The 23,630-nt window shown below is 42.0% G+C and overlaps 1 protein-coding gene across 1 annotated transcript in view; it reads left to right on the top strand.

Annotated features, from left to right (window-relative positions):
* The first annotated feature begins 3,840 nt into the window (after positions 1–3,840).
* The window catches only part of KPNA1 (karyopherin subunit alpha 1), a 57,281-nt gene continuing 37,491 nt past the window's right edge, over positions 3,841–23,630 (top strand). The window contains exons 1-5 of the mRNA XM_063353278.1: positions 3,841–3,973; positions 16,297–16,430; positions 18,756–18,863; positions 20,642–20,741; positions 21,313–21,407. Coding sequence (XP_063209348.1) covers positions 16,302–16,430; positions 18,756–18,863; positions 20,642–20,741; positions 21,313–21,407 — 432 coding nt within the window. The 5' untranslated portion in view covers positions 3,841–3,973; positions 16,297–16,301. The remainder of the gene's footprint in view (positions 3,974–16,296; positions 16,431–18,755; positions 18,864–20,641; positions 20,742–21,312; positions 21,408–23,630) is intronic.

Here is a 23,630-nt window from a genome sequence, read left to right as displayed (position 1 = left end):
CACCAACTCTAGCCGCTAGTGCAGACAGCGATGGTGGCTTTCTGATCTGTCTGGGCAGGGGCAGGCAGAAAGAGAGCAGGAATGGCCCAGAGCTGAGCAGCCGGGCAGACCTGCCAGCCTGACTCCCAGGGAGCCCCAGGAGACTCCCCAGCTCCAGCCCCTCCACTGCACAGTGAAAGGGTCCCACCAGCCAGCGGGAGGAAGCCTGGAGGGTGCAGCTGCCAGTGTCACCCTTCCTTAGCCAAACCTGAGGAAGCAAAGGAGAACAGTCACATTTTACCGTCAGCGTGGACCCATTAAAGCATTTCAAACAGTGAGTTTCATGGTGAATATTCCATATGCATGGTGAGTACAGACATACAGGTACTACTGCGTGTCAGTGGGGTTCAGGGGTGCAGATGGGGCAGGCACTCCTTCTCCCTGGTGGGTGCTCACCCCACCTGGCTGCAAAGACAGCTCTCGTGACCCTGCTGCTGCACGTGACCACTTTTCACCAACTCAGAAACACAGAACACCACCTTTTGGTTGTGGTGGCGGTAGCTCTGAGATCCTAAGTCACGATGAACTTGTTGCTTTGACTTATCTTTCTCTTTCCCTATCTGCGAGTCCCCAGTGACTCTCATCGTTTGAAACAGTGCAGGCAACTGTGTTTTCATTTTTAGGGCTGAACAAAATGTCAGTAGGTGACAACCAAGGCATGTTGGTGCCAATCGTAGTTTAGTAGTGCTAAATATGGTTAGCAGTCTGGCTGCGTGGCCTTTTTTAGAAAGGGCTGTATTATCGTGATACCATTTTCTGTCATCCCATTGCACTGGGGAAAACAGGGGCCAGTGGTAACATGCCTAAACCCAAATTTCACCTGATCACAACATGATCGCTGATCTGTTTACCCCATCCACTTCCACCTCTCACCCTGCAGTTCAGTCCAATTCTGTATTACTGGTTTAGGAGTAAAATCCCTCCAGCTGAATCATCCCAGATTACTAAAATACTTAGGGATTCACAATTAGCTGTTATCAGAAATGAAGCTACCTTCTATCTTAATTTTACTGGCACCTGATCTCAGCCTGGTTTTAGATCTCCATGTTTCTGAACTCTGGTGGTGCTTTTTACTGCTTCCATGTGTTGCTTGGTGACCACGCAGACCCCAAAAGCCTGCCCTGGGCCTTCCTCACTCTGTTTGGTATTCTGCCTCGCAGCCTCACGTAATACAAGCCGCCAGGTTTTGCAAATCCTTGTCTGCAAGTGATGGCTATACTCCTAAAAGGCATCATCTGTGGTGGCCTTTTAGGGCAGGGTATCACAAGATGTGCAGAATGGATGTAGTTCACCATCCCTGAAAATATGTACGTGGTGGAGAGAAGGGAGCAGAAGAGCAAAGGTGATGGGAAACAGGACTTCATCTTTGTACCTGCAGCACACCACTGTATTAGCTCAGCTGCATCTGAAACCAGACTCTCAGCAAAAACAGGAGAGCTTGCAGATCTCTACTGCCGCCCTTACCTGTGCTAATTTGATTCAAGGTATCTCAGGAATGCCAACCAATACTGTAACCAGACCTCCTGCTGCAGTATAGATGTGCTTAACGGCAAGGTGTAAGAAACCTCAAATCTCTGAAAGAAAAGTGTAACAGTCATGTATTTTTCAGGGAAAGCTGTTGCCTGTCTGCTTTAATCTCTCTTATCTCAATTTTGTGGGTAGAAATACTGTGCTATATAGAAGCCCTATGAAATATACCTGTCTATATGTATATGATATGTATGTTGTATATGTATACAAATATACATATCTATTGATATGGGAAAATCGGACCAGATCTGGTAGCCTGAGAGAGGCAAGGCTGCTGCAGCTCCATACGCCCGCATCCAAGCAGTAGCCAGGTTGAGCTTGTATTCCCAGCAGGCACATGAACAAACACACATATACACCCCCGAAACATATATACACAGATGGCCACACAAGTAACACAGCCAGCCACAAAGACCACTCACACAAACACAGGCCGAGCCAGCAGCCTCATCCCACCCCCTTGTCTGGCAGAGCAGGATGGAGGTGCACTATTGAGCGCATATATATATACACATACACACACAATGTGGCTCCCTCCAGCAGCTGGGCTCAGGCAGTCTGCCCAGTAGCAGCAGCAGCACCTCAGTCCCAGTCTCTCCAGTCCCCCTGGTCCCCCAGTAGCCAGCTCCCCTGTGATGCTCTGGCACTCAAGGTCCCTCAGACTCTTCATCAGCTGCTGGGACTCCCTGGTCCCCCTGGCAGCCAGCTCCTCCCTTGCAGCACCCCTGTCCCCCAGGCCGCCTCGCCAGTGGGTCCAGCTGCACCCTCGCTGCCACTCGCCCACACCGGATGCTGCCCCATGGCTCGAGTCCCAGCCCAGCTGCTGGCACCCAAACCCCCGCACACACGTAGCAATGAGAATCTGTCGCCCAGGGCAAATCGAGGAAGGAGGTTAATGAGAAGAAGGGACAGGCTGTGCTGATCAGGCGCAGGCCATGGCCAGACAAACCATCTCAAATCATTTAGACGCTTACCGGCCCATTTATTTCCATAACTCTCTGTTCTCCCACAGTTGTTCCTCCACGAATCACCTAGATCCCTCCCTTTCCCACCTTTGGTTCCTCCCTGAAGCATCCCCCTGATGAGTCCTGTGCAATCCCCAAATGCTTTTCCCCTGCATCCCATTGTCCGTCCCACAGCCCTGATCATGGTGACCCCCTCAGCCCTAAAGGTGCTCTGGGGCTGAGGGTCCCCTGGGAGGGGCCTGGACAGGGTGTCCCTTCCTCCGAGTCCTTAATTTGGGTTCCCAACTGCCACTGTGTTGCTGTTCTCCCCAAGATGGGCCTTTGGTGGGCTGATGGCTCCTGGGATGGGCCTGGGAGCAGCCCAGCAGGGTGCTGTTTGGGCTCCCCCTCCTGCTGTCCTGTCCCTGCTCTCCTTTGTGGGTGTGCAGATGAGCTTTTGTCACACAACCCAACATTATGTACACATCTCCACATATATCACTGTTGACTAGCAGCTGTTGTGGCTTTTCGTGCTCACTATGGGACCGGTGACCATCACCTGTACCTATTACTGCCACTCGTCTGCATTCAGTCTTACTACCGTACAGCCGCCTGTGAAATGGTTTCAGCTGTCACCCCTACCCTTGGCGTGCGCAGAGGACGGCAGTGCTTTGCTTGCAGTGACGTGGTTTGTGGCGACACCGAGGCCACCGCTAGGTAACCTGCAACGCGGGAAGCATTAATTACAGTGGAAATATCATCTCGTCAGGTTATCCTGGGCCCCTGGGGGTGTGCGGGTGTCCCTGTCCCTTTTACCGCTGCCTGTCACGAAGCTCCCTTGCGGCGGCCCTGACAGGAGGCACGCTACGGCCCGCGGCCTCCAGAGGCCTATCAACCCCCGGCCACCCGCGGCTGCAGCGCCCGCTACCGCCACGCTCCTCAGGGCAGCACCCGGCCGCCACAGCCCCCCTCCACCTCCGGCCCTGCCACCCGCCCGGCTGCCGCTGCCGCCGCTGCTGCCGCCACCGCCCCTCAGGCGGGGAGGCGGTGCTTCCTCCCCCGTCCCTCCCGCCTGCGGCCCCGCCGCACTACAGCTCCCGGCATGCCCTGCGGCGCACTGCGACGGGAGCGGCGCGCCCGGCATGCCGGGAGCCGTAGTCTTCCGCGGGGGAGGCGGCCCGCCGGCGCCATGGCCGCCGTCCTGAGGAGGGCGCCGCCGCTGCGTGAGGGGTGGCCGCCGCCGCCGGTCGGGCCGGGCTTGGACAGCCGAAGCCCGGCCTGGCGGAAAGGTTCTCCCTCCCAGAGTGCGCTGCGGCAAGAGCCGGAAGTTACGCAGTGCGCTGCGCGCGTGCGCACTGCCGTCGCCAGCCAGCGCTGGGCAGGCAGGGAGGGAGGGAGCGGCGCTCGCGCGCCTCGGGCCCGAGAGGAGACAGCGCCGGGCCGGGCCGCGCCGGCAGCAGGTACGAGGCGGGGCGGGGGAGGGTTGTGTTGGGGAAACAGGGAGAGCGCCGTCCTCTGCGGCACCGGGACTGGGGGGAGCCCCGCTCTCGGGCCCGCGCCGCGCCGAGCCGGCGGAGCGGGGGATAACGGCAGCCGGGCGCGAGAGGAGGGAACGGGTCGTCGGGGGCCGCCTCAGGCCGGGCTGCGGGGGGAGGCCCCGACTTGAGGGTGCCGGCGGCGGCTGTGGCGGGAGCCCCAGGCCTGCGCGCGTGCAACAGGCGGGGGCCGCGCGGGCGGGGCGGGGCGGGGTGGGGCCGGCGCGGCGGGAGCCGCGCGCGTGGGCCGGGGCCGGTCGCCGCCCGCCCGAGGGGAGCGGGAGGAGAGGGGGCTCCGGGCGAGCGGCCCGGCCGGGCCGGTGCTGCCCCGGCAGCCCCCCTCCAGTATGGCTGGTGGTGCGGCGGGGCTTGTGGCCGGTGGCGGGCTGGGCTCCGCGGAGGAGCCGCGCTCGGGGTTTGGAAGTCGGCGGCGCGGCAGCGGGGAGTCGGAGAGATCTGTGGCGCCAGGACGGGCTTCCCCGGTGCTGCTGGGTGCCGGCGGGACCGGCCATGTAGGTCCTCTGGCGGGACGCGGCGTGAGGAGCGGCTCGAGGGAGAGGGAAACTTTCTCCCGGATCTCCTAAGCTTGTCCGTTTTTTTTTATCCCTTATGATCTTAGTTGATCTTAGAAAAGCTGTACCTTCTCCCTGCAAATGTCACCTCGTATCCTCACACTGTCCCAGCAACAACATTATCTCTTTGACTGCCAGTTTGTGATAAAGGGTTCGCGCTTTCTCTGCAGCCGTGGTGGCCGTGTCTCCCGAGATCTTATAACCAGCAGAAACTCGTCCCATTCATAATCTTTAAATTTGTATTGCTCGCTCAAGAATACACGTAGCGATGATTTGAAGCTTTGCCTCTTGAGGGCGTTTCATGAAAACTGAAACTCCAGGCTGAAAAGATATGTCATGAGCTGTGAAAATACTGGGCTGCTGTTTCTGCAGAATTCCCAAATGGTGCTGAATGGTTGTGTTTAATAGTCCCTTTATCCTTTATTCAAGCTGCCGTTACTCTGGATTTTTTTTGTTTGCTGGCATATTTTCTGCTCTGACTGCTTAATGTTAATGAAAGACTTCACAGAGTTGGGATATGTCTATGGGCTATCCAGAAATGGGATCACAACTTTATTTCTAGAAACTAGTTATTGTAAAGCTATTTTGTATATACCCATGCCAGTTAACAATTAGATTAGAATGTTTAACAGAACACTGTGTAAATTAATAATTTGGATCAGTCTAATCTTTGGTGTATCTGGCCTTGTTTTTATTCATTATGCTGTTCTCCCTGCAACATGACCACGTGCATGGACATGTGAACTAGCTCGTTCAAAACAAGTTTGTTTCTACTTGAACTATGGTTGCACCTTTTAATTACCCTTTAGACATACCCGTGGGCACAGGGAAAAGGAAGAGTAGCTTGAGGCATGGTAGGATAAGATGACATTCGAGGTAGTGGTTTTTCTCAGAATGGGTTCCCCTGTCAAAATCTTTCAAACAGATGCAATGATGCTTCACTTCCAAGAAACATGGCTGTTCTGGGGGCTTGGGATTTTTCCCCCCTCTCTCTACAACTTCTGAACTGAATCTTTGTCACATCCCATTTCTCATTCCAACACCGTACCGGGATATTTACTGTTTTTCTCTCAGTGTGCAATCCATTGATTTTTTTTTTTTTCTGATGTTCTCTGTGTTGATGTCTTCAGTACTGGCTTGCAGATGTGGTCCTGTGTATTCAGCTGAGTGCTGGTTCCTGGAGAAGTCATAGTTTAGTCCATTTAGAAAGGGAAAGGCAGCAACAGCCCACGTCAGCAGCGCTTACCAAAGACACTATGAGAACTAAAAGTACTACAGTCAGATGTTGTAGCAGCTTCAGAAAAGTTCTTTATAGAGACTTTTAAGCATAAATGTTTATTTAAGCAGATTGTTTAATAGTCTTATTTCAACTTCAGTGTTTCAATACAGTGCTCTTCTCTGTTGAATAAGCTAAAATGAACAGAACGGTACGTTTTGTTTTAGACTGTCCTGTATCTAGCAGGCTTGCTTTGATATCTTTGTTTATCTCTTTCTCCATGAGATTGTGGAGTTTTTCTTCTGAAGTGTTTTACAAGTCATGGAGGGGGCAAAATGAGGAGCTTAACTGATATCCTTAGGAACGCAAAAGGAAACTATACCTTGAAAGGCAATAGTAAAGAAGTTGCTAGGTTGGAAAACATAACTTTGTGGCAAGAGGTTAAGATGTTAATGGGTATAAAACAGTGCCCTCCAGAAAACTGGAAAACAAGTCTATTTGGAAAAGCATAAAATATAGATTAAAAAAGCGATGTGAACTAGAGTTAGGGATTTTAATGTAAATTGGAAACATAAGGGGAAATAGAAGAGCAGCAGCAAATACCTACACTTAATGGGTTCGTTTACATGCCTCTGAAGGCCAAAGGGAATAGGGGTGTGAGCGTGCCTAGTAGGCTGATGTTAAAGCCTATGTTAAAGGGATTACTCACTTGATGTTAAAGGAATTAGTCACTTGATGAAATGTTGTGAGTGGCTGAAATACCTAACCGGGAGGTTCTGGAATGATGTAATGAACAAGCAAGTTAGAAAGCCGAGATCACCTCTTTTTTCAGAGAGCAAGAGTGGAAGTTGAACTGATATGAAAATTATCCGGCTTCATACTATGGGGCTAAAGCCTAATGGAAATCCTTATTTAAATAATATAATAATACTAATGAAAAAATGTTGATGTAAATTGCAGAGATAAGGGGCAGCAATACGATAGCAAGTCAGGGTTTTTTTCTGCTCTGAAGAAAAAAATCCATCCTTGGTCTGCTACAGTTTTTGAATTGTGTCAAGCAAGTAGTGGATTAAAGTGCTTGTGTTCCAAGAACAAACGTGGGGTTTTCGAGGCACAGAATGCCAGCAGTAGGATGCAAGGCCCATAGAAATATCAATACTTTAAAATTATTTTGAAGAAGGTAGGGAAACTCTGGAAAACCAGCAAAAATAAGTTTAAACAAAACACTCAGTAAAAACCTCTGCTAAATATAAAATCTGTAGAACAATAGGGCTGGAAATTATATTGTGCCACCTCATGAACGTCTTGAACTGCATTAAACATTGTGCAGGCTTAATAATTCATTATGAGGATAAAAAGTAGAGGTAGTCTAAGGCAGGTGACAAGACAGTAGATTACCTTTCACCATAACTGTTTTAAGAAGGATGTTAGTAGTAGAAGCGTATTAAAAAGTGGTAGGAAGTTATGGTAGGTTGGACATTGCATTATCACTTCTGTTGATCCATTCATGTAAGACAGGAGTAAATGGAGTTTAGTGACATAGAAGAAATTTTAAGTTGGGATAAAGTGGATGCTTTCTTGAAACGTAATTAGTGCTTAGTGTCATGAGGAGGCAGAAGCTAAAAAGCATTAGAATTGAAAGAAATATGACTGTGTTCCTGGATGTATATAGGGAGTAATAGACCCTGAGTTTTCAGAGTATACCGTAAGACTTAAGATTTAGCTAGTCACCAGCTGCTGAAAGCTTCCTTATGATACAATTATTTTCTCTTTTTCTATTTTTATTTGATAGTTCAGACTGCTTGCCAGGCTCAGCAGGAGGATTCATATGTTCAGTGATAAACTAACCAGTTTGACACACAGATCTTTATTTTATTTTTTTACAGTCTGGGCATAAAGTTGAGATTATACTTAAGTGATATGCTGGTTTTAGAAATAAGTATCCTTTGGCTAAAGATCCTGAATATATTTGTCTCCAAAGAAGGTATTGTAAGCCTACCAAATCTATTGCTAAGGTTATACTTAGAAGACAATTCACTTGTTGATATATGGAAATGTAATTTTGGCAAACGAACTACCTTTTGGTGGCACACAATCTAAGTAAAGTCAGATAATAATGTTGTGATGAGTGTTAGATTGTTCTAATGTGTGTTTTGTCTGAAGCAGGATGAGACTGCCTCTTAAAAGATGCTGGACTCCTTTGTGTAGCTTCCACATGGTGACCTCTTTAACTGCCTATGTTTTCTTGTTTTACCTCTTTTTTTTTTTTCTTTTTTCTTTTGTATTGTGAAATGCTCAGAAAGGAAAAGAGTTGTTTTTGTGAATGTGCTGTGTTGGATTCCAGAGCTTTTGGTAGGAGGGGTACTAGGTGTAAATGGGGTGGGGGAGGCAGAGTGAGTGTCATCAGGCTTTAAAGTTCTTGTGGTTTTTGGCTTGATGTGGCAGATACATCAGTATTATGTGACTCTCTTGGTTGCTGATGCCTAAAGCTAGTATGAAGTCAGTTGCATTTTGACTTGCTGTTATTTTGCGCTTTTGCACACATATCTTTATAATGCTGAGTCACAGAGACCAGTAAGTTTGTTGAAGGCAAATTTGCCATTGGGGAGGCATGAGGTAGGTTTGGTTTCAGTGCCTTCTGGCATTCACAACTCCAAACAAAAGTTGCTCGAAACTACGAAGTCAACTTAATTAATATTTAGGGTTTTTTTTAACCTAATTTTTTTAAAGTGTCTGGGATTTCTTATTTTCATGATATGAAATGCTGAAAGTTGCACTCTCATTCTCTTGTAAAGAATGTTTAGGGTATGTTAGGATGTTAGAAATGTTAGGATGATTTTTTTTTTCCTGACAGATGATGATTGTCGAATGACAGAGAGAACTGTTGTTTTTCAAATGATCTGAATTTTAGGTATGACCTTACAAAACATACATTGTGGGCCAGGTCATTCTGTAAGCGCAGGGAAGATGTGCTGTAATCATAGTCAAAATACAAATTAATCTCTGCTTTAAAAGAAAACCAGATTACATTTTAGGTTGGCACACAGGAGTGATTGCTTCTCTTATTTTGTGTAGCTGGACGCATTAAAGTGAAGTAATTATTTTTAATGTTGGTGTAATCTTGTGTGTCTGAAAAGTTTTTAATTCCCCGTCACTAGCTGCTTTGTTTTACGACGCGTGGGAACTTTGGGTTTCAGGTTGATTGTGGACTGTGGGGTTATAGAAATCAGGGTAGTTTTGTTTTCATTTAAACAGATTTACTGCACTGCAATGACTTTGAATGCAGTAAAGGAATTTTGTGTTTGTAACTCAAATGAGAAAGGCTCAGTTAATTAATTTGTTTTCCTTTTAAGTTGACCTGGCATTGAGAGTTGGTGTTTTTTTGCACTCTTGCTCAAGTTAAAAGCTTTATGGAACTTTGAAAGATATATCTCAAGTCAAAACGGACCTTTAAAAAATGAAACTCAAAACCATCTTGGAAATACCTAGGCGATAGTGAATGTATAGTGAAGTGCTAGATATACAGTGTATGCGTATAATCTTTTATTGATTTTTATTGCCCCCCCTGCCCCCACAACGCATTTAGTAAAACTATTTTCCAATAAACCTTGTAAATACATCGCTACTTAATCTTTTCAGTGATGTTTCTTTAAAGAAGATGAGATCACACTGTTGAAATGTGACATCCCTACAAACCTGACATGGGGTGTCCTCAGCATTATTCAGATAATGCAGTCTGTTTTCTTTTCTCCCTTTTGTTTGCTTTTAAGCAGGTCTTTTATATTAGAAAAAACAGTCAATATTGAACTTTTTAATTAGTCTATATTTTCATGTTCCGTATTGTGTAAAATTGTATATCTTTTCAGGCCTTGTATTAATTGTCGTAAGTTTTAAGATTGGCTTCGTTTTGGGCAAGTAGAAGTCCAGCTTGCCAAATGGCTAAAGAACTAGAACATACTGAATTTGCCGTAGATTAAGTGCATTAATACTTGCTTTGCTATTTCACATATTTATAAAGGTGCTAGAACAGAACCAATTGTCAACTAAGGCCTACTAATGGGCATGGAAAAAAACCTGAGAGACTAGGAAGCCCACATAAGAAAGCAGATTTGAAAGATACAGAGATGGGCAGCAATTCCGTGAAGAAGTTCCCTTGCTACTTCCAGTTTTTGACAGAAGGTTCCTAAAAGTCTGAACCCTGCTTCAAGACTGTATGTGCTCTCTGTTTCAGCTACGAATGATATATTCCGTTTGAAGGTCCTCTAATTTGCCGGCCTTTTGGATGGCAGAAGGTGGTGGTTCTGTTTCTTCTCTGTCATTCTTGTGTGATGGTTGCCCTAGGAGCGTGGGTCCCTGCTCTTCTGCATAAATGGAGGTGTCTCATTCCTGCTGGTGAATAGCACTGGTGCCTGCTACTGCAGCTTTCACCAGCCACAGAAAATTAAATTCACACGATTGTTTTGTTTCCTTGTTAGTGCTAGGTTTTGATATATCATCAGCAAAACTTACTTTGCAGGTCTTTACAAATACAGTAACTGTTAATTTTGTAGTGCTAATGAGGCATGTTTCCCAATCTCATTTTACTGGTAGAGAAAACTAAGCAAAGGTTTTAGAAATTGGCTGTGTTGTGCTTGAACATTTTGTAGTTGAGATGGTTAAATGTCCTTTCTTCTAGATGTCCTGAGCTTTACAAGAGTCTGAAGACATTGGAAATCAGGAAGTTAACACCCTTGTCCCTGAGGTGATATGCATGTTTCTACTGATGGACATTCCCATAGGCCCCTATAATCCAGTATGCTTTGTCAGATAATTTTGCAAATCTGATTGATCCAGTTTTTCAAACAACAGGAGGTGGCAGTGAAGTCAGTCTGCTGATTTTCTGTATTTTCTTTTTTCCTCGGATAACCCTGTCAACAGTGTAGAGATTCAGTGGATGTGTTTTCATCTCTCTAGGATGATGGCAGATGTTGCTCTAGAAGTTTTTTCCAGGGAAAAAATGTTAATCCCAGGTGATATTTTTATCATTCTACATCATATATTATTCATGGTTTTATTATGAGGACCTTTCATGGTCTGTCACCTCTGAGAAAGCTGACGGTTTGTTTCTTTGCACAGGATTTAAATACTTCTGTTAGCATCCTGAACCTGTTGCCTTAAAAATGTCAAAAAGCAATTTAGGACTTTCCAAAATCTATACTTCATGGGGAAAGAACCAAACGCATTTGTGGTCAAAATGCTGGATTTGTAGGGAGGGTGTTTATGAGAGAAATGAATGACCAAGTGCTGCTTTCAGGGTAGTTTTTTAATCTTCTGGTCTCTCACTGAGTGTCAGAAGATGATGTATGTTGTAATCAGAGGTAAATGGGTTGCTCAAACATCTGCCCAGGCTGTGCGGTACATATTTGGCATGATGTCAAGAACCATGATTGTGAGGAGACTTTAAGAGGAGGTCTGTAGTTCTATGACAGAGCCAACAAACAAACAAAAATCTCCTTGTAAGTAAAGGCTTTGTAGTGCAGCTGAACCATTTCTTACCTTGAATAATTCCAGCATCTCTCCCTGCTAGGAATTCTGTCTTGACAGTGCTGTTTCCGACACAAGCTGTCCTTTCAGGGCTGAAAGTGCCTCTGTTGTCTTTTCACTGTCTCTCTGGTAGCAATCTAAAGGAGACATGGCAGTTTGACAGTACAGTAGAGCTCACAAGTATTCCTCCAGTGAGTCCTTTTCCTTCTGACAACTGCCTCAGTTAGGAGATGTTGACTGGTAGTACGTCAGATCATGGATCTTCAAGCTAACTTTATCCCTTACACCATTTCTCTTCAAACTCTTTGTCCGCCTTCATTTTTTCAAGTCTTCCTCTTCTGATATATTTCCATTGGAAGGTAGAATTTCTTGTACAGGTCTATGCTTCTGAAAGACCATTTTTTTTTTTTTTTTCTTCCTCTTCCCACCCATTCCAAAGAAGGAAACTTTGTTTCTAACAGTCTTTAGTATCATCTGTGTATATGGTAATCTTCGTCTCAGTCATCTTGGTCATATATACCATTATGCACGTCTTGATTTGCAAGGCCTTTATTTTTACATCTGTATACCCCTGCCACGTGGAATATCCAAGAGGCTTTGTCACGTGGCATTCCTTCTAGCAAAGCCCTGAAGGCTAGTGACAGTGATATCTGATTTAAGAAGGCAGGGAGTTCATTTTTGTTCTTATCTTGATGATTGCTTGGGACAAGGTAGGTCATCACAGTAAGCGTCTGCGTTTCCCAGAGCCTCTGAATTTCTTTGACTTGAAGAGCAAGGAGAAATGCAGTACTTTTCCTGTCTCTTAAAATTGTCTGCTTAGAACGCATCCACGTTTGATAGGGTACCTGTCTTGATCAGCAAAAAATTTGGGGATCATCATTTCCTTAGTGAAATGCAGACATTCAGGAATAAATGATGTTTTTAATTTCACTAAAATTTGTTTTTTCATGGCAGCCCAGTTGAGGAGGAGGAGAAAGTGTCATATGAGTTTTGAATAATGCTGCACAAAACCCCAAAGAATACACCATGAACACTCCTTACCGGGTCGCCAGAGGTTTTTATCTATGGACAGAAGCATCAAAAAATGTTGAAAATACTGTGCTATCTTTAGGAAAGAAAAGATGAGTAGAACATTTCCATGACAACCACCACAGATTTTTACCAGAAGTAGCATTAATTTTGATAGCGCAGAGAAGGTTCAGGGTTTACTATTTGCTGTGAAGAAATTACCATGGGTGAATTTAAAGGGACCATTGAAAGATTTTCAGTTAAGCCACAACAAAGCTGCTGAAGACAAGTGAGAGGCAATTTGAAGTTGTTTTGCCTCTGTTGTTTAGTCTGGGGGAAAGGCTAACATCCTGAAAAATGGAAAAGAAGATTTATAGAAAATGGTCCTTGGATGACTGTAATAACTAACGCAGGATTATTTTATTTTCAGTCTTAAAATTACTTGTGTGCTCACACTGAGTAGGTCTAAAGACGCTAGCAGTGGATGTGGGCTAGATGAAATCCTTCATGTGGTCATTGAATTTTTCGCTAGTAGTTGGGGAACCACTACAAGAATGATGAAGTAAGAATTTATTTTAGGAGATGTTGAGGATATTACAAAAGTTGCTTTTAGAAAATAACTTTGGATTTAATAGTTATGCAGGTTAGATAGCCACATGTCCACTTTATATACCTGCCTATGTGTTGGGATTTTGTTTATTTACTACCAGTGAGGGACTGCTATGAAATAAATTATTGAACTCGTTACTAGTTGAATTTGGTAACTACTCAAAAGTGAAGGGAGCTTAAGTTTTTTTTTCTACATTTTATAGAAGAAACTTTGTCTTCCGAGCCATTTATTTGTTAATAGGAATTTGTAGGAAGGCTTTACTCCCTGGGTACACAATACACTATTTTGAAAAGATCTTAAGTGTACTGATACTCAGAAAATAGAAGAGGAGGTTTGTCACCGAAGTGAGCTGTCTTGAAAGTCAGAAATGAGCATAGCCAAAGGTTACAGCTAAAGCTTGTAAAGGGTGTCATAAGTAGAAGATAGTTCTTAAGTTATAAAAATAAAGAGAATGAGAAAAATGGGAAGGGTTGAGGCAGTCAGTTAATTCAAATAAAAAAAACTGGTAATTGTTTTGCCTGTATTTTCATAATGGGAGAGGACAAATAGAGCTCTGAGAGGGAATTGAAAATCCTTTCAATTTTGCTTTTGACTTTAAGGAAACAAATTCATACGCACATTAGGAGATGAGGGGAACCTAGGTAAGTAAGTACAATAAGGAAGAATGCGCTAAGGAAACTTGCTGATGATGAAGTTGGATGGTGTCATTGATGTTTAGAAACATTGGAACATCATCATATGGAGGGGTCTACATAGTAGAAATGAGGTGAAATTGTGTAATAAGAAATAAAGATGCTCACTGTCAAGGATTTCTTTAAGAACTTGCAGGGATTGAAAGTGGAGGTGTGAAATGATCACAGGAGCTACTGAAGTCCTGCAATCCCAAATAAAAGCAAAATATAATTTTGATAAGTTAGAGAAGATATGTTCCAGATAAAAATGGAGAATTTATTAATAAGTCATGGATGGCCTAAGATCTTATCTGAGCTGTTGTGTATGCCTGTGTTTATTCATGTTCAAGGGCAGATTGATTAGAGTGGCTGCAAAGCTCTTTTCCCGTTATGTGTGTCCTTTTAGTTTGTGGTTGTCCATCTGGTGTTTGAGTTAATTTTCTTAATTCTAAAGTATATAAAATATTTTTTCAAAATGTTTTAGAAACAACAACAAAAAAAGTACTCTGAGTATTTGTTAGCCCGATCTTCTTTTTACAGTTAAAATCCAGGGCTTCCCCAAATATTTTGTATGTTTAATATACAGGTAGAATCATAGAACCATAGAATGTGTGGGGTTAGAAGGGACCTTTCAAGGTCATCTAGTCCAACCCCCCTGCAGTAAGCAGGGACATCTTCAACTAGATCAGGTTGCTCAGAGCCTCATCAAGCCTGGCCTTGAATGTCTCCAGGGATGGGGCCTCCACCACCTCTCTGGGCAACCTGTTCCAGTGTCTCACCACCCTCATTGTAAAGAACTTCTTCTAATGTCTAATCTTAACCTACCCTGCTCTAGTTTAAAGCCATTGCCCCTCATCCTATTGCTGCTACAGGTAGCAGTCACTTAAACTGAAAGTGGGAAGAAAATGTTATTGCCAAGCATATTGCAAGAAACGTGAACACTTTAAGCTGAGACACTTAAACACAGTAGTACAAGAGTCTCTAAGCTGTTAAGAATGATACAGGGAACTTCTGGCATTCTGAGGTTTATCTTTTTGTAGGACCTTTATTTTTAAAAAAGCCATTTTAGGAAGAGCCTTTAGAGCAGAATTAAGAGGCTGAATTACTGTATGCTCAGGTTTTTGTGTTGCATTCAGTGCAATCTGTGACTGATCTTGAATACAGTAGTTTTATGTCCCTTAACAGCTTTTTAAATCTGAGTTGGCAGAATACAGTAACGCTTGAAGTGATGCGCGAAATGTCTTCTGTGAAAGTCAGTTCTGATTATCAGAATTGGCGGCAACTTAAAAAGAGGCTCTAATAAGAAGCACATTTGGGTATCCTCTTTTTTTTTTTAATCTCTTAAAACTCTTCGTGCTAACTGAAAGAAGAGGAGGTTATAGTAGACTCCATTATACATTTGATGTGTTTTAAATAGGAAACCTAAGCTGTGGAGACTCTGTATACACTTGTGTTGCTCCATTTTAAAGTAAAAAGTGCACAGGAGATCATTTATCGCCTGGTGATTTTGAGCTTATGGAATTTGAGGTAGGTAGCGTATTTCATACAAGACATTAGGACATTTGAAAGAAATGTTTAAAAGTCCTGTAGAGTAACTTTTTGTATACCGTAGTTTCATAAATTTTGTATTACAGAGTCGCAGATATTTGCAACATGTTGGACATTCTGCATCTGTGTGAAGATGCATGGAAATACTGAGATGTTTAGAATTTGGTTCTCAACCTTTTTCCTATTTAAAGGGGGGATGCAAGGGAAGAAGTAGCAGCAGAATGGAGCACTAAGAGCAGAGACTTAGTCCACTGATTTACGGGGCAGTGTGTGTCTTTCCATACAGTTTTGTAGCTATTGGTTTATTCGAAGTAACTTCAAAGTGCAGCATTGTACATGTGAAAATCATCATGGGTAGATAAAAATGCTGATCAACTGAGTTACATAAGACAGTACTGGGAAATCATAGATTGAAAAAAAGGCCCTCTGTATAAACAGTGGCAGGATTAGAGGCTGGGGGTGGGGAGGAGGGGAAGAGTAGCACTGCTTTCTTTGCAGGAGTGAGCATTTTTGGTGGTTAAACCATCCTCACCTAAAATTTCTCGGTCCCTTTCATTTTTCTTGTAGGTCTTGTCTGGATAGAAGGAACACAGGGTTGTGTTGAATTAACTTAAAATGTGGATTTGGAGTGCAAAAAAGTCCCTGTATTGACTTGCAAAGTGAATTAAGCTAAAAAGCAGCCTGAGACCCATTCACTCGGAAGTGAAGAAAGGGAAATATAATTAGTTTTGATAATTCCCTGTGTGGAGAAATGTAAAGATTTATTAGTGCAGCTTTCTTTTTTAGCCCACCCTGTGTCCTCTGCCTTACAGATCTCAATTCTTTTTTAATAAAATATTTAACATATTCATGCCTTGCAGTTTCAGAGAGTAAAATAAATGTTTGTTAATCTGATGCGAACAACTGTCATATTGAAGTGACAATTCTGTGAAATTTTGCTTTACACTTTCCAAATTATTGGAAGTTAGGTGATGGGATATAGGGGGACAGTGGCTGTAAGTGCATGGCTACAGAGATTAAGAGGTGGAGACAGAATATAAAATGATGTGTTGTTGAAGAATAGCTGTTTTCTGACTTCTCTTTTTAATTGCATTGTAAAGGAATCATGACGACCTCAGGAAAAGAGAATTTCCGACTGAAGAGCTACAAGAACAAATCTCTAAACCCTGATGAGATGCGTCGCAGGCGGGAGGAAGAGGGTCTTCAGCTACGGAAGCAAAAGAGAGAGGAACAGGTACTGTATACATTTGCGATAGCTGTGTTCAGTCCTGAAACAGTCTTGTCTTGCAGTATCTCTACCTCTTTGCTTCTCCCAAGCCGCTTCTTAGCTGTTCCTGCACTGCCAGATTCATACGTAGTCTGAAATGAGTCACTTGCAGACGTTACTGCCTCTTCTGCAAGCAGTACAAAACTTAGACTGAGTGCTCCTCATTCACTTAAGTGCAAGATTGGCCAGAGCAGCTTAAAGATGATTTGAACAAAGCTGTTTGACTTTGCACTGAAGGTGATTGATGTTTGGGGTTTTTTTTGTTGTGTTTTTTTTTTTTTTCCTGCTACCTGAGTTGTGGTGGCGCTAATTTCTGTTCAAAGAGTGGCAAGCTTGGGTGAAATGGAAGGAAACATTGCACCTAGAGTAGGGGGAAAAGAATGTCTGACCAAGTCCTTGTAAGTTGAAGTAATGATTTTCTTGAAGGAAGAAATAATTTGTTGACTTGATTATTCTCAGTTTTCTGTCTTTAAGCTTCAATTCATTTATGAATTTGCAAAAGTTCATGCTATGTTTATGCCCATAAGGGTGGTACCTTGAGGAGTGGATTTGGTATATGTTGTAAGCAAAAGATTGAGAAAAATGCTTGGAAATGAAGCTTCTCTACCTGCTCATGTCTCCCTACTTTTACTACTTCATTCACATTGCAAAGTGACAGGTGCTCTGCAAGGTTAATCAGGAAACAGCAGCAGTGATAGGACATGATAAACATCTTCAGATAAAACCAGGTAGCACTGAGCAGTTCTTCCTTTTGTTCTTACTTGTGTTCATTGGAAGCTTTAAGGGATTGGTTCAATTTCAAAGAAAGTTATAATGAAGCCTTTTTCATCCATGTTGAGGTTTCTGGAGTTAGAATGCAGATAGTAATGTGCTTGTTTTTGGAAGTCTGTAATCTGTTCTGTTTAATATTTTTATTCACAGCATCAGTAGCAGATGCTTTCAAGGAAAGTCAGGGGAGAGTTCTGAGAGGGAATTGCAATACTTCTTGTTGATTTTGCTCAGTACCTGTGGGTAGCATTTCCAGACTACTGGCAGCACAGAATGTTGTTGGTCTTATTTGTAAAGCTGTTACTAAATTAGGAAAATGCTGAGTCATTTTCTGTCTTATATGTGCATCTGTCCTCCCTTGGATCTGATTACTACAGGTTGGCTAAATAAAGTGAGTGGCCGTATTTCCTTCTGTTAACGAAAATTGTTAGTCTGAACTGGACTAACAGTGAAATAAAAGTGGAACTGCAAGACAGTCTGTAGCTCTGCAATTTCAGACCTTTTGCAGGTTCTTCTCTTTTATGTATTTGGCATATTATGACATAGGTCATGGAAGCTTGTTTAAATTTCTGGGGATTTTTAGTTGGTGGGTTTTTTTTTTTTAAAAAAAAAAAAACAAAGCTGAAAAACTCCATAAAAACAACCTCAAGCCTCTGAATTCACATAACTTGCCAATGTATAAATTTTGGTTTAAGATTGTATTTGAGCACATGTCTGTTGAGCTTGAGTGGGCACATCATACATTAGGTTAGAAGGAATAGCATTCCGCAAGGATGCCTATCACTGATTGGTATAGACTTAGCGGTTTTGCCTACTGTTTCCTCCCCATCTTCTCTGGATGGATCTTGCCTGTCTGCAGTAGTGCAAATCTGACACAGCTCAGTGCTGGAGTCTTGTTTAGAGAACTCAGCAGGCCAGGCAGCACCACCAAACCTATCTGATTATTGCTCGTGTTTCTTCCAATGAGACAACTGGATTAAGGGGAGAAGCTGCAGCCTCTCCAGCTCTCCCCATGACATCTGAAACTGGGTACCTTCTCTAAGTGGTAGCAACCAAATTCTGTTCATCTCAGTATAACTTCATTAGACCAATCCCATCTGATCATCCTCCGAAGTCCTCTCTTTGCCATAGTAACTCAATTATCCTAGTCTCTGCAGGTTTCTACAAAGGTCTGTTATATACAGCAATTTTTCAGATCTTTGAGCCCCAGCATCCTCTGCTGCTCAGTTGTAAGAAAGCAACTGACTGAAAACTAGAGGTAGTTCTAGATGGAGGGGGACGGTGAAGAAGAGAAGAGAATATCAGTGCGGATTTTCCAGAAATGTTGGGGACCAGTATTCTGGCTTGTTGCTGTTTTCATTTACTCCATGACTAAACTTCCTCCGTGTGCTTTCAGGAGGAGTTTTGTAGCCAGTATACTAGCTTCTTGCAGGTGATAGCATATGCCATTTTTATTGCAGCCTAACATGACATGCTGTGTATATATTGGCTACATAACATATATTAAATACTTTCTTTCTTTAGTTGTTTAAACGCCGAAATGTTGCAACGGCTGAAGAAGAAGCAGAGGAGGAAGTGATGTCAGATGGTGGCTTCCATGAGGCTCAGATGAACAACATGGAGATGACTTCTGTAAGTGATGAGAAAGGAATACAGTGTTTGTTGAAACTGAGCAGGCCTGTCATGCAGTGACTTGAGGAGAGTGGAATTCCAGAAAAATGTGAAAAAAGGCATTCGAAGAACTTGTGGACAGCTCTTAAATACCTGTCTCAGTGAGCTGCCCTGAAACAGAGTACTTGAGAGAGAAATGTTATGGATTGAGTGAGTGGTTGCTCGATGGATATGCTTTCAAGAAAATTAAATAAAATATTATTCTTCCAGGCAGGCTGATTACTTCCTGGTTTTGATGTTCACCATAATGGGTGATTTTTATCAACTGTTGCTCAAAGTTGTTGGGCTTTTTTTAATCTGAAATTCATAATGCTTGAAACATGAAAATACAAACCAGGCAATGTGCTATTGCAATTTACAAAGTAAAAAAGGGACTGGGTGGAAATCTCTGTTAGCAGACTTGCAAGTGATACAATTTTTAGCCAGGGTGTTGGAAACACAGCTAGATCTAGCTAATCTAACTGCACGTGTCCTTGAACTCCATTCCAAGCTGGAATTTCATCCTACAGAAAAACTTTTTAGTGGAAATTAGGCTTTTCCATTTTTCTCCCTGTTTCTTTACCACAGTTCTCTCCCTGGAAAGAAAACGCAGTCCTCACTTAAAGTCTGACCACTGATCTTCACACTTGTGCCTGTATTTCAAAGTACACAAATGATGTTCTCATAGAAATCAGGCTGGGTTTGGTCTCTGTTGGTGGTTGTACCTTCCTTGAAATAACTGAGAAATGCCGATAAACAGTGTGGTAGATCAATAATAGAATATATTGTTTTACTCTTTAAGATAGTTTTTTAACATCAGACAAGTCCTAAATCCCATTTAGTCTTTTGTGTGAAAGCTTATATGAAATGAATAGATGGTTAAAAAGTAAGGCAAGGAGCCTATCTAATTTAGATAGGTACTACCACTATACAGTGTACTATTTTAGATACCATTAATTTCAGGGTCTTAAAAGTTGGAGCTGTTAGACAGCTGTTACAGACAAAGCTTAAGTACTTTCAGCACTGTCATCCGTCTCCCTATCTATCTAAGGGTTTGGATCAGATCTATCTAATGATTTAGAGCAGAAGTAGAAGGAAGAAAATTTGACTTTTCTTATGCATCTTTACATGAATTTACATGTGTGATGAACAGAATGTCAGATTTTGCCTGGCATAAGAAAAGTCGCTGATTTAATTTAGGTGTATTAGTGGAAACCGTCAGTCTTATGGAAATTTAGTACTCTATTTGATTATGATGACAAGCGTTAGGTTTGTCAACTCTTCTGAAAATGTCAGGTCCTGTACATTTTGGTGTAAGAGAATGGCTCAAAATGTACATGTTGTAGAAATCTAAACAATAGCATAATCAAAGTGGTGTTCTTGCATAACAGTAATTGGTATTCCAATTTAAACTACCTTTTGTTGAAGCTGACAATTTTACATTTATTTTAAAGGAGAGAAGAGAGGGGGGGGAAAAAAGGGGAGAGAATACCACTGAGAAGTTCTGAAGAGTAATTTTCTTGCCATAGTTTAAGCAAAATTTGATTTTTGGCTTCCAGAGAAGAATGATGGTGCTTAGGTAGATGTACATGTATGATGACTCATTTGTTGTCCATACTGGTCTTATCCACGTGTTTAGTCAATAAGAGATAAATTTAATAACAGTTCAGCAAATGTATCCTTTTTGCCACTAATCCCAGACTTTCTTTTTCCTCTTGCTTTCTGTTACTCTCATTCTGTCTCCTCCACTTGAATCCTAGAGTGCAGTCATCACCTCCGATATGATTGAGATGATTTTCTCCAATAGTCCAGAACAGCAGCTTTCAGCCACCCAGAAATTCCGAAAGCTTCTTTCTAAAGGTAAGGAGCTGAAATTACTTGGAGAAAAATGTAGAAGTGTCCCTGGCATATGTTTTTTCTTTGACAGCAATAAAGATTGAGTTTCATACAGAAATTTCTGGATGAAGCTCTGTTTTGCAAAACGTCAGCTAGCTGTATGTAATAGTCACTTCCATTCTTGAAATCCGTAGAACTACTAAGTGATACAGCCGCAACGTCTGTTCTGTAATGTAAGTTTAAATATTGTAGGCAGTGTCTCTATGGCTCAAGTATGCTGATTTACAGAAGTTGAGCTCTGCATGTGCGTACGCCGGAGTGACTTCACAGAACTGCTGCTGTGAAATCGTTTTGTCTAAATTACTGGGTGCATTTGTGTTTTGAATCATGTTACCTCAAAATTCAAGCGGGAGTCGTCTTATGGTGACAGATATGAATCCATTGCCTTTAGTAAAGGTAAATCAGTGTTGTAGAAAAAGAACACACTCTCAGGAAAGAGGAGTTGGTATGTCATTGGATATTATTTTGGTGCAGTATTTGAGAATTTCCCTACAAAGAAATTAATGTATCTAACTTTGCTTTTTATTTTAAATAGAACCAAATCCCCCAATAGATGAAGTCATAAGCACACCAGGAGTGGTGGCCAGGTTTGTGGAGTTCCTCAAACGAAAAGAAAACTGTACATTACAGGTATACAAATATAAATATATTTATCTTCCTATATTATGAAGGCATTTGGTGATGCAAATTAGGTAGAAAAAAAAATCAGTGGCTTGCTTCATTAGTTGTACTTCTCTCTTTTCCTTTGCTAGGATAAAAAAGCTATTTTACCTTCAGGGTTTGTAGCAAGACCTCTGATGGAGACAGGAGAGGGAGACCTCTGAGTTGTACTGTGTGACAGCTAGAATGGGGTCTTTCCACTGACTTTCTCATGTAACAAAAACGGAGTTTGAAATGTGGACCTTGACAGATGAAAAGCTATTCAACAAAACTTTAGGGGTTTTTGTACTAATTGGAGACAGTTTTAAGTCTTTAGAATTATGACTTAGATTTTTTGTTAAATTAAAAAAAAAAGTTTAGAATTATAGTTCACAGTGATAAAGATAGAAACCTTGGAACTTAGATGCTTTGGTTTGAAAAACTAAATTGTCTGCTACAATGTGGGTTCATTTGTCTTGAATTTCCTTGTTGGAGCTTTGTCTTGTTTCCAGCTGTCCTTTTTTCTGGTCAGAGTTCTTTCTTCTGGGCTAGTAGAAAATGAAAGGAAATTAATTGTCTAGTAAAAGAAAAAAAATTGCTAACAAGGAACCATTAAATACAATATATAGGTTAGAATCAATGTTCTTTCCAAATACATAAAGCAACAAGTTTGTTAATGCCATGTGAAATCCAGATGTTGGTGAGTGGAGGTATGCAAAAAATTGATTCTTTCTTACATATTAGGGAAAAGGTATCATTTATAGGAATTAGTGTTCAAATTGATATCTGCAGAATTCCAAAGGTCTGTTAGCTACTTTTGAGGAATCTGTGGACAGTAACTAAGAGTATGTATCACATTTAAGCCAGTTTATTGGTTTGCAACTCCAGTGGAAAGTTTGTAAGGAATCCGATATTAAAAAAAAAAAAAAAAGAACACCTTTTATTACTTGTAGGGCCTCTAGCATGGAAGCCTAAGACAGGCAGATAAAGGGAAGCAAGCTCCTAATATTTCAAGTACATATTTGAACAGGAAGGGAAAATAAGGGTATAAGATACTTCATCAAATGCAGATACATCTCTAGTTTAAAATACTTCAAAAGCTATTATAGACTGAGTCAAGTTCCCATGGCCTTACTGGTATAATGTACATATATTGATTTTTACATGAAAAGAGCAAAAAACAGTTGAAACTTCCAAGCTTGTCCTAAAGAGTGTGTATGCTCTGTTTTCTTCTGTGTTGTCAATGGAATATCCAGTAAAAACTGGACTCCTAGTATCAGTGTTAGGAAGGCGTAATTTGTCTGGAATTCCTCTGTCTGTTTTTTCCTCAAGTGATTTCAAGACCTAAAAAAAAAACCAAACTCCCCTCTTCTCCATCATCACTGAAATCATACGTGGACAAGTAAATTTGTCTCATGTGCAAAATCTGTGATGGAGAGAGAAATCTTAAAGAACAATACCAACAGACACCATCTTTGGATGAGGTTTTCTTCCTGTTAATTAAGTATCGTTTAAGTATTTTGCTTTTCTGTCCTTTGCCATTTGCATGTGACTGTTCCTTAGTTTACACATCCTGGAGCATCAGATGTCCAAGGTGGAAAGGGAGGAGAGAAACTGCCACTCAGCTAACCTTTCTGTAACTTACACCATCTGAAATGTTAAGGGCTGCTCACACAAGGCCATCATCTAATTTGTCCTTGATTCTAGTTAGATGTTGGGAAGAGCTCTGTTTAACAGTACTTTGTTCCGCAAAAAATGGGGAGGTCTTATAATCTTATGATTAAGCTCTGGCCTGAACATTTTTTTTCTAGTTCATTAATGATGTGTCTTGCAGTTTTGACATTGTGTGTTCATGCTTTATTGCTGTCCATACTTTTTATGTACAATGTATTTTGGAATCATTTATTCTGATCACAATTTACCAGAAAATAATTTCTCCTTTAGTCAGGAGGCAGGATTAATTGTATTTTAGAACTGATGTCTTAATAATTATTAGCACTTTAAAAATTAAAAGCCTTACAAATCTAGGCTTAATTGTTGAGTTCTTGTTTCAGGATTCTGTGCGCCTGCTTAGCAGAAGTTGCTTTTATGATAAAATCCTAAATATAATTCCGTGCTGCTCGTCAGAGATAGATGTACTTGGAAAGTATATCGCGATTTTCACTGGAATACTGCTGGATCAGCATCAGTGTAATACAGTTCATTAGTAATGTC

This window comes from Chroicocephalus ridibundus, chromosome 1 (assembly GCF_963924245.1).
Source record: "Chroicocephalus ridibundus chromosome 1, bChrRid1.1, whole genome shotgun sequence".
NCBI lineage: Eukaryota > Metazoa > Chordata > Aves > Charadriiformes > Laridae > Chroicocephalus > Chroicocephalus ridibundus.
The sequence above is the reverse complement of the archived record's forward strand: the minus strand, read 5'-3'. Positions and strand labels throughout refer to the sequence as shown.